The sequence below is a fragment of the Stegostoma tigrinum genome, chromosome 16, assembly GCF_030684315.1.
Source record: "Stegostoma tigrinum isolate sSteTig4 chromosome 16, sSteTig4.hap1, whole genome shotgun sequence".
Classification (NCBI taxonomy): Eukaryota; Metazoa; Chordata; class Chondrichthyes; order Orectolobiformes; family Stegostomatidae; genus Stegostoma; species Stegostoma tigrinum.
In genome coordinates, this window is record NC_081369.1 from 48,362,555 (window position 1) to 48,373,740 (window position 11,186).

The 11,186-nt window shown below is 38.7% G+C and overlaps 1 protein-coding gene across 4 annotated transcripts in view; it reads left to right on the forward strand.

The window, feature by feature from the left end:
* si:dkey-246g23.2 (solute carrier family 66 member 2) overlaps positions 1-10,897 on the forward strand; it is a 54,376-nt gene extending 43,479 nt beyond the window's left edge. Inside the window, exons 5-6 of one of the 4 annotated variants that reach the window (XR_007249159.2) lie at positions 7,446-7,971; positions 10,788-10,875. Coding sequence is in view for 1 of the 4 variants with exons in the window: in XM_048547051.2 (XP_048403008.1) it covers positions 7,446-7,620 (175 nt within the window). In the remaining 3 variants the exon portion in view is untranslated. Of the gene's footprint in view, positions 1-4,993; positions 5,156-7,445 lie in introns of all 4 variants that reach the window. The other 3 variants (XR_009446808.1, XR_009446809.1, XM_048547051.2) reach the window with 3 other exon arrangements.
* The last annotated feature ends 289 nt before the right edge of the window (positions 10,898-11,186 follow it).

The window sequence follows — 11,186 nt, forward strand, 5'->3', positions numbered from 1 at the left end:
AGTAGTGAAGGCATCTCTTTCTGGAATATTGCAAATTGCTAATCAAGGCAACACCCTGAGCCCCTGAAGTGCTCCTGTTCCAACATGTCAACAAAATTCAGCCCCTACCAGTACACTCTGAGTTCTGGGTAGTACCTCCTGTAAACTGCAGTCCTACTGCTCAACAGTTACAGTTCTCTGAATGACAAGCTGCTATGCTACTTGTGCTGATCATACTGCGTATTGTCTGAACTCCAATCAAGGGTGGCTCAGAGGTCACTCAAAAATTGTCCAAAGTGTAGAAAGTAAAATCTCAGGAATGTTGAGCACTCATTGCAGTATTTCAAAGCATTTTAATTGGCTGCTGTTGTGTTTTCACTTTATTTTTACAGGATGGTTTCAGGAAAATGAAAAAGCCAGGAACGCAGATTTAAATTTGCAAGTTCGTTGAAATGTTTTTCCAATTCTGTACTTCATGTACATTTAAAGAAAAACTTATCTTCTTCAAATCTCTACAGTGTAGAAACAGGCCATTCAGCCCAACAAGTCCACACCAACCTTTTGAAGAGCATCCCACCCAGACCATCCCCTTACCCTATAATCTCGCATTTCCCATGGCTAATGCACCTGGCCTACACATGCCTGAACATTACGGACAAGTTAGCAAGGCCAATCCACCCAATTTGCACATCTTTGGGCCGTGGGAGGAAACTGGAGCACCCAATAGAAGCCCACACAAAATGTGCAAGCTCCACACAGACAGTCACCTGAGGGTGGTATTAAATGTGGGTAGCTGGTGCTGTGAGGCAGCACTGCTAATCACTGAGCCACCATGCTGCTCCCTGAAGAGAGTTGTACACAAAATAGCCTAATACATGCAGAAGGCAAGGGTTTAGAGCTTCCAGCTTTTGACGGACTTATATTGTTCGCATTTTTATTCCCCCTCACCCATCTACACTCAAATCACACGTTCTTCCAAGTTAAAATTCCTCTCAGCTCTTTAATTCAGAATTTTAAAGGCAGTAGAAATACAAACTCTAAATTAGCCTGACATTTTCTCATTAGATGTAAACGGAAGGTGCTAAATTTCTACTTATCTAATCATGACTAATGACCTACTTGGAAGTGCAAGGAGCCTAGGGGAATATTAAGTTGATTCTAAAGTACTACAGATGAAATGTCAATAATTTCCTTGTATTTTCACATTTCTGGAACCTGAAGTAAAACAAGTAGATTATGTAACATACCCGATTCTTCATTTACAACTTTGCTAGAGCATTACAGGAAAAGATCATATATTATCAGTAGCACGTTATCAAGAATCCTTTAAGCAGATTTTACTTTCTTTTTCTGTGCCTTTACATGGAAACACTTGTCTCTGGAAGCCAGGTTTTTCCAACCATCCTATGAGACAGTAAGTTTCATTTTCAAGACTCTGAAAACCCTGTTACACTTAATGATAACCATTGGAGATAGCTAATATGAGGGGGCATAGTTTTAAAGTGAGGAGATAGATGTAGGGGAGATGTCAGAGGCGGGTTCTTTATCCAGAGAGTGGTAGGGGCATGGAATGCATTGCCGGAGAGGGTAGTGGAGTTGCCCTCATTAGGGGCATTTAAGCAGCAATTAGCTAGGCATGTGCATGATAGTGTAAGGTAGGGGTGGAGGATAGATGAACCTTAAAAGGGTAAAAGTATGGCACAACATCGTGGGCTGAAGGGCCTGTACTTTGCTGTACTGTTCTATGTTCTATTTTCAAATTTTTATGGCCTTTCACTTTCATAAAGATTGCAAAAATAGAGATAACACAGTGTGGAGCTGGAGGAACATAGCAGGCCAGGCAGCATCAGAAGAGCAGGAAAGTTGACGTATCGTGTTGGGAGCCTTCTTCAGAAATGGCAGGAGGGTCCCGACCCGAAACGTCAACTTCTCTGCTCCTCTGATGCCGCCTGGCCTGCCTTCTCCTCCAGGTCCATACTGTGTTATCACTGACTCCAGCTTCGGCCGTTCTTATATTTTCTCAAAAACAAACAAGGATTTCTTTAAAAAGTAGAAATATGTTGACAATTGGTAAGGTGGCTTAAACACTACCTCGTCAAGGAAAACATGAATGGGTCTTGCCAGTGTTGCCCACATCTTGTAAGTGAATAAAGAAATATTAAATCCATCAAGGAGTCACTCAGTTGATACTGTCGGGCATAATGGTAATTTTAATTTGGAAAGTTGAGTGAGACATCAAAGTAAATTTTCTGCCAATTGAAAATGGCAGGGAAGATTAGGACCAAAAAGAGGCCCAAAATATAATCAAAGCGTTTTTCCTTGATTTTCCTTGTGGGTACCAGAGGGATGGTGAAATATCTTAGTCTATTTTCCTGCTGTGCATTTGCTTATCCTTTGCATGCTACCTCCTCACATACTTCCCTGGGACATCATGGGGCAAGTTCAGTTGCCATTTCTGTCACCTCCCCAGTCTCAGTAAGCAGCCAGAATGGTGTGGAAGTCGTTGGTGGAATTTAAATGGAACGTGGGCTTAAACGATTCATGCTGCATTTCTTGTATGTTAGTTGAGTTTCTACCTTGCTCGTTAGATCTGGCCAGGAGATAAAATTATGTCATTGATTCTATTATCCATCACTGCTGTAAATGCGTCTTTAACTACATTGTAGATACTATAATTCTTGAAGCCAGCCTCCTGTTATGTGCTGTTTTGTGTTTTTGTTTTGTTGTGGATAAATCACCACAAGTTATCTTTGATTTGACAATTTATTAAGAAATTTCACAGAAAATCAATCAGTGAAATGATGAAATAAACTTTATTGCACATACCAACCAAAATGAGACCCTCATTCAGATTCCTAACACTGACAGCATTTTGCCTTCACGACAATGTTTTCAACACCCATGGGCACCTTAGAAATACAACAAATTACACAATCTTTTGATGAACAACTCGGAAATGACTCCAGTGTTAGATTTACATGGGCTTGCAGCCTTATCATTGTCACCTTCCATAATTCATTTGAAACATTGGTTGAAAGTTTTTGCTGACTTCTTTAATGGATCATCCAATGAGTAGCTGAGTCAAAACACATGCAGCGATTGCATTGATCCCAGCTGTCTGCTGAATTAATTGATCACAACCCAGATGATGTTAGGCCGCTTCAGTTGGTCTCTGCATGCACTACTTACAGAAGGAAAATATGTCAGTTTTTCAGCATCCTCTGTAGGAAGTGTGCATGCGTGAGAAGGAACTAGTACTATCTGTCATACTAAAATACTTTTCTAAAATTCAGTTTTACTTTGGCAAGACATTTTTCCCTAGCAGGGTCTCAGTACCTTTAGGAGTGGAGAATAGGAAACAAATGTTATAAAGAAAAATTGTTCAGAGCGCATTTTACTTTAGATAGCCTGGAATGAGGTATGCTTCTGTACATTTTGTATAACCCTTTGTAATTATCCACTTCATCTAATAGATTGCTGCTGTATTGGTAAAAGTAATTACCTATCATTTGAAATGCTTTATCTAGCATAGTAATACTAGTGACATTTAATATCAAGGAGGAAATAAATCAAGATCCTTGTAAAGTCCACCATTGTTTATTCCAGATAAAAATGCACCCATCCTAATGATTTTAAGTACATCATCAATCAAAGTTACCGAAGTATGACTCGGTTACATGTTTATGAAGGTCAAAAGCTCTTTACAAGAAAGTAGATTACGTGGAAGGTATGAAGCAGAGTAATGCACACCTCTACGCAAGTTCAGGAGGAATTAAAGTGGTAGAAAATGCCACTGCTGTAAAAGGCGTCAGTCTCTGAGGCATTCTCACACACATTTGGGGAAACTTTATTTTCCTGGGATTTCTATAATTCTTCTAAACTTATGAAATTCATTCTCAGGGTCATTAAAGTTGTAGATTCTGATTCAGTAAAATTTTCAAGTTATCTGTTCTAGAGCCAAAATGATCATAAACTAGTCATTCCTTTGACAGTGATTGAATCCATATTGGATCTTATACTATGATTGACATATTTACGTCGCAAGGAGGATCTCTGAAATTTTCAATTTAAAAGTTCAGATGTTTCCTTTCTGTCGTTGCTCTCAATACCCAGTTAAACAAATCTTGATTTTAAAAATTTTCATCCTTGTGTTCAAATCCCTACAAGGCCTTAGCTGATCCTATCTGTGCAAACTCCTTGAGCTCACAATCTTCCAGCTTCTTCCTCCAATTTGTCTTCCTCCAATATTGGTCTGTAATATTCCCTCAACTTTAATTGTTGCACCATTGGTGGCCATGCCCTTAACTGGCCTGGAGCTCTGGAATCCTCTCTAAACCTATCTGTTTACCTTACTTTCCCCTTTGATCAGCTTTTGGTACCTACTCTAATATTTCTTACATGGCTGTATCAAATTTTGTTTGATTGCAATTTGGGATGTTTGCCTTTGTAAAAGGCAGTGTATAGCTGCAGTTGTTGTAGCTGTCGCTCACAAACAATTGCAATTTTAGTCTTAGATGAATTTGAAAAGTAATAGTCAACTGATCCAAAGAGAGCAATGTTTCTTGTGTGGCAAGAGTGATTGACTGAGAAATAACCAGGGTTATGCCCAACTTGCCTGTGTGCTTTTGTTATGAAATTAATCTCTAGGACTGGAGAAATGAAGATGGAAGGCTCTACTTTGATAATGCAGTTGCACTTACAGCCGTAATGAACCACAGAGGATTTATTTTTTAATGTTAATATTTTAAAACTCTGATGTAAGCTACAGATGATGGGCTAAAATAGCATTGTTAGGGGATTTAATGTATGAGCTGGTTGTGGGTTTTTGTGTAATCTGATGCTGTGGTCGCTTCACTCGTTGAACTGGTTCATTAGTTCACAGACATTTCATTGCCCTGCTGGGGTAACATCATCAATGCAGCCTCTGATGAAGCACTGTTGTGTTTTCCCACCTGGTATTTAAATTCTGGGGTCCGTTGGAATTGATTATGTCATTTCTGGCTTTCCTTTGCAGCAGTGTATATACAGGATCTAGTTCTATGTGTTTGTTGATGGCCTTCTTGGTGGAGAACCAGGCCTCTAAAAATTCCCGTGCTTGTCTCTGTTTGGCCTGCCTAGGATCCTGATGTTGTCCCAGTCAACTTGGTGGTTCCCTTATCCATGTGAATAGAAACTTGTGAGTATTGGTCATGTCTTTTTGTTGCTAGTTAGTGTTCATGTATTCCTGTGGCCAGTTTGCTTCCTATCTGTTCAATGTAATGTTTGACACAGAATTTGCATGTAATGTTGTATATCACGTTGGTTCTGTCCATAATTGGTAAGGGGTCTTTGGTTCGAGGAAGGAAAACACAACAGCACTTCACCGGAGGCTGCCCTGATGATGTTACCCAGCAGAGTAATGCGAACTAACAAACATGTTCAGCGAGCGCACCAACAACAGCATCAGATTACACAAAAACCCACCATTCAGCTCACACACTAAATCCCCACTAAAAAGGTCCCAACCCAAAACGTAAACTTTCCTGCTCCTCTGATGCTGCCTGGCCTGCTGTGTTCCTCCAGCTCCACACTGTGTTATCTCTCATTCCAGCATCTTCAGTTCTTGCTTTCTCTGGAAGTGGTGAAATGCTGCTTCCCCAATCACAGGGTGGCTCTCTTCCATGCATGCTGTTGACAAGCTCATTCATGAGTGTGGGAAAGAAGCAACCTGTGAATGTCAGAGCAGCAAGCAGTTAGGTAAGCAATAATGGTAAGTCTGCTGCAGGGCGAATGTAGGTGGAAGGTAGAAGGCAATTGCTAAAGGTTTGTGGAGGGAAAAGGGGGCTGCTAAAGAGGACTGGGCAGGAGTGGCAAGCTGCAAGAGTGTTAAGGGAATGATAGAGGTTGCAAGAGGAACAGTGGGTGGTCTACAATGAAGAGTGAACAATTGTTAACTTGTCATCAATGAGATATTCAGTTAACTCTAATCCAATTGTACTTTGAAACAATGAGGTAGTGAATTCTTTGCAAATAAATGTGGAGTCTCTAGTTTAAGACTGCATATGTTCAGGAGTTACTATGCTTGGGAAAAGTTATATTGTATACTATTGTAATGAATATTGTTAATTATTAAATTTAAGTCTGGGTTTGAGATCTGAGATACAGTATAAAGGGTTGTAAGTGTCTAGAAAAATGTTCCATTTTGTGCATTTATGATGGAATCACATTATCTGTGACATCAAGAAAGTGTATTTTGTGTGATCGCTTTTTGTATGTGGAAGGGCTTGAGCATTATTTTGGAAATAAAATTTTTGTGCTAACCTTGTTGTCTTGTAAAGATTGTAGTGTCTGGGAAGTTAATGCTTTCCTGTACTGTGGCTTTAAATTTAATGGGGCATTGATTATTATTGAGGATATTGATTAATTGTTATAATTCTACATTTCTGTGTGTCAAAATGCAGCACACGTCAAGATAGATACAGAGGTATTGTTACTAACTGGCTGACTGACCTCATTTATTCAGAGGCAATGAAAACATGGCTCTGAAAAATCAAAAAGTAACCCTCAAAATGCCTGAAAAGAAATCCTTGAAAAACACATTTTATCTCCTGCATCACGTAGTTTGCATTTAATACTTTGGAATAAAGGTTTTGGGGGTGAATTTTATTACCAGTAGAAGAGTGGGAGTGTAAATGCATGACAGTGAATAAGCGCTATTTTTGCATCCTGTTTGAAGTGGTATTTCCCTCAACTAAAACCCGTACATGCTAAAGTTAGATATCACCTCTAAATAAAAAAAATTGGAAGGGAAACAGGCCAGCAACCGTTGATGATGATGTAAAATTATTATAACAAAGAGAGGAAGATGAGTGAAAAGTTATGAAATCTGTAAAGTTTAGAAAAATAGAGATGTAAATATCAGTTTTTTTACTGAGGTACAGCGCAGAAATCCGACTAAGACACATGCAATTTATTATCATATTTGGCAAAAGAACCTGAGGAGGGACATAAGATAAGATAAGATAATCCGGATTTGTTTTACACAATGAGTTGCTATGATCTATGATGCACAGCCTGAAAGAATGTTGGGAACAGATTCAATTGTATCTTTGAAAGTAAGTAATTGAATGTATACCTGGAAAGCCATTTTCTAGGCTATGGGCAAAGGAGTATGTCTAATTGAACAGCTCTTTCAAAGAACAAGCATAAGCACAGTAGTTTAAATGACCTCCTTAGTGTTGTAGATTCTGTGGGAATTTTGTTTTAATCCTAAAAATGGGGCAGGTTTGATAAAGGTGGGATTCTTTCTTAAAAGCAACTCAAATTCATTTTTAATTCCTGATGCATTTATGAAGTGTTGATCATTTTCTAACATTAACAGTGCTTGCTGTAATTGCTGTTTAATATCATAATGTTAAATTTGTATTTGACAAATCACATTACTTGAATGCAGCATATTAATTTTCACTTTTAATTTTTTTTTTCAGTGTGAAGATGGTGCTGTTGTGGACACTGGGTGATATCTTTAAAACAGCTTACTTCATTATTAATGCAACTCCAGTACAATTCTGGATTTGTGGAACTGTTCAGATTTGCATTGACATTGCAATTTTCTTTCAGGTTTTCACTTATGGACAAGGAGAGCATGAGAAATATATGTAATAAGATTGAAAAGTGACAGGGAATGACTGCCAGGGTGGTATAATACTATGCACAATGTCGCTTTAATATATTTTTCTTCCCATTTCTATGGAAGAATATCCTGTGCTTTAACAATATTGAAAGTATCTAAAGTGCCTTAATAGAAAAAAAATTCTACCATAACTTATTTCCTGCAGGGTGCATTCTGTTGATGTCCAAAATCTCCAAAACATGAAGCAAATTGTACTTCCAACATGAGTGGGGAAGAGGTGTCTTTAAAATCTCACCATTTAGCTATCAGTACAATGAGGCCAACAAGAACAGCAGCAACAAGAACAGAGAGGCATTCAGCCTTGATAATTGTGCAGTAAGGTCAGGCAAGATGAATGTTGCTGGAAAACAAGAAAAATCTCCTCACGCCTTAATATAAACTAAACTTGTATTATTGATTAAGTTTTATGTACAGGCTGCTGGTGGGAACTATACTCACCGCAAATACATCGCTTGTCATTTTCCACTATGCACTGGTGGTGGTTTCGGTTCGTGCATTGTCAGAGCATAAACAGAAAGTTACTTCCTTTTTAATCCTTTAATAGTTCTTGCACGAATTGCTAAAATCTAAAAAGAGTTGATACGTGCTTTATTTATAGCATTTGTAGCGTTTCATGTCTCCTGATTAAAGACAATATTTTAAAACAAGTTTCATCTAAACTAATTTGGAAATTTTAAAAATACAGTGCATATTTGGAGCCTAAATCAATGAGAAAATATTCTTCAATATGACCTTCTCAAGAATCAGTTCCAGTATTTTATTGCATGCTGTTGTTCATTTGAAACACTGAAAATAGTCCTGTTTGATGTCCCCTCCAACGTTTTATTCTATTTCTACTTTCTTTTGTATTTCACACTGTTACATTGTTGTCTTTAAAAAAATCAATTATGCAGCCTTATTCTTAGCCTGTTCAACCAATTAGTACAGCAACTAAACATAAAATTTAATTTGCCATAACATAAATGCACAGTGAGGTCTATGAGTGAATAATTAGGGTAGTAACTTTGAATAATGAGTGTCATAAAGATGGACATTATTGCTGAAAACAGTTCTGATTCTAAAACATATTGTTCCTGGAAAAGTATTTTAAAAGATATTTCCAGCTTAGTCAGATTTTTTTAAGCACCTTAAAGGAGAATAAAGCTTTCTCTTGCCAAACTTAAGATAACATAAAGATATTTCAATCATAAAAAGCTAACTTTTATTTCGATACTATTTAACAGTCCAACATAAATGCATTCATTGTACCACTCAAGGTTCAAAAATATTCTGCACATTGTGCATCCAGCAGTGCTTCCAGTCATTAGATCCAAAGTTTGTTTTGTTTTGTAGAGTGTAAATACTTTGTCCTTCTGGAGATGGGAGTTAGGGAAGTATTTTTCTTTTATGATCAGAGGTGACTGGGTGCCTGCAGTGCACAGAAAGGATGTCAGTGAGACTGCGCTGCCTTCCCACATTTGCCAATGTGAGAATGAGGCCAATGGAAGCCTTAGCCTCATTAAAATGCTATACTTGCTAGGCTCAGGAGGGCTATAGATTGACCTAAGAGTTGAGCTGGCATGTCAAGTCAGGTCAGTTTGGTGAGGCAAGGTAGATTCATAATTCAGAGGTGGGTCTCAAATGGGGCAGGAAGGCAGCTGATGGCAGATGCAGGAGGAAGACTCCTGCTGTATGGAAGTAACTCTGGTTCTTGGATTTGTTTTGTGAACTGCACTGATTAGGCTTCACAGCACCCTCTACAAGTAGATGTAGTGCAAAGCTAAAAGTTGCCATTCAGTCCCAGAGCCAGCTATTTCTCATTCTCATGCATTCTCCTGCCTGTTTCAGATGGGCAGCATACTCACACAATAGGTGGTGCACCTGAAAATTCCTTTGAGAAGATATCGTGGGTCACTCACAGCCAATTTCCACACCTAACCGACAAACTGATTTTCAATTGCTGGACATTTCTTTGTCCAGCAAACAAAGGATAGACAACAATTGAGATTCAGCCTAAAATTTCATAACAAAGGGCTTTCAAAGTTATAAATGAGCATTGTTTCTTTATTTTACTTCTAATACTCATTTTAAGTTGTCAGCAAAAAATAGAATGAAAATAATACAATAAAAGTCTAACAAAACACCAGAACTACATCAGCACAGTAATACAGTGGCAATGGGAACAGGCTGGATGCTGGGAATTTTGCAGCAAGTAACTCAGTACCTTAATTCCCAAAGCCTATCCAAGGTGTAAGTTCAGCGTGTGATGAGGCATCCCCTACTTGCCTGGATGAGTGCAACATCAACAGTATTCAATAGCTCTGCATATTCAGGACAAAGCAGTCACTTGGTTGGCACCCCCAACCACCACCAACATTTTCTCCCTCTACCACCAAAGCACAGTGGCAGCAGTGCATATCATCTACAAGATGCATGGTAGCAACTCACTCAGGTCCATAGCTAGCAGGTTCCAAACCCATGATCTCTACCACCTGGAAGGATAAGGGAAGCAAATACAGGGGAATGCCACCATATGCAAGGTCCCTGCCAAACCAGACACCTTGCTAGCTTGGAACTTTGTCACTGTTCTTTCACTATCACTGGGTCAAAATCCTGGAATTTCCTGTCCAGCAGCACTGTGGGTATACCTACATCACATGGACTGCAGCAATTCAAAAAGGCAACTCACTCCTACCTGCTCAATGGCAGTTAGGGATAGGCAATAAATTCTGACCTAGCCATCAATACCCACATCCAGTGAACAAATTAAATAGAAATACTCACTTTGTCAGCTAGCAGCTGCAGTGAGAGAAATAGAGTTAACTTTTTAGGCCAATTACCTTTCATCAGAACTCAGACTCTATGGTATTTTGCTTTTCTATTAAACAAAATACTGTTGCTAATTTATTTTATCAGTATAAGCACATTTCCCTTTGTCTTTACTTCTAATAGGGCACAGTACACTATATAGACTTCTATCATCTGATCAAAGTATTAATAAGAAGTTCATTCTAATGCCCTGCAACATTTTACTGTTTGAGAATCTACTTCATTCTTACTCATTGGCCAGGTGCTCTATAATGTCATGTTACATCAACCTGGAAATATAATTTTTATTTAAACTTCTTTCCATAACTTATCAATTCCTTTACTCCAGGTGATGAAATACTGGATTTTCTTAGCTGTTTCACCAAATTATCGTTGTACCTTTGGGAAGAATCTGATGGATCAGTTTGGAAAATGACTGACATCTGGGAAATGCCACTTTTAAAGGCTGGCCCCTTCCCAACCAACTATTTTCCAGCAGACACATTTGTGAATTGGGAGTGAATGTATTGTAAGTTCCTCATTCCAAATTCCACCTGGATATGAGTATCCCAGTTATATGAGGCATACCAATCCGCAGACTGGCAGAGATGAGGATCACCAGAGGAACTAGCCCCAAGAGACAACCTGGACCCATGAAAGTGGTGTGGGTACATGGTCTCTCTGAAGTCCAAGACCATCATTTCCAGATGAAGTTTGGGCCTGGGCTTCATAACCATCCCTTCTTCCT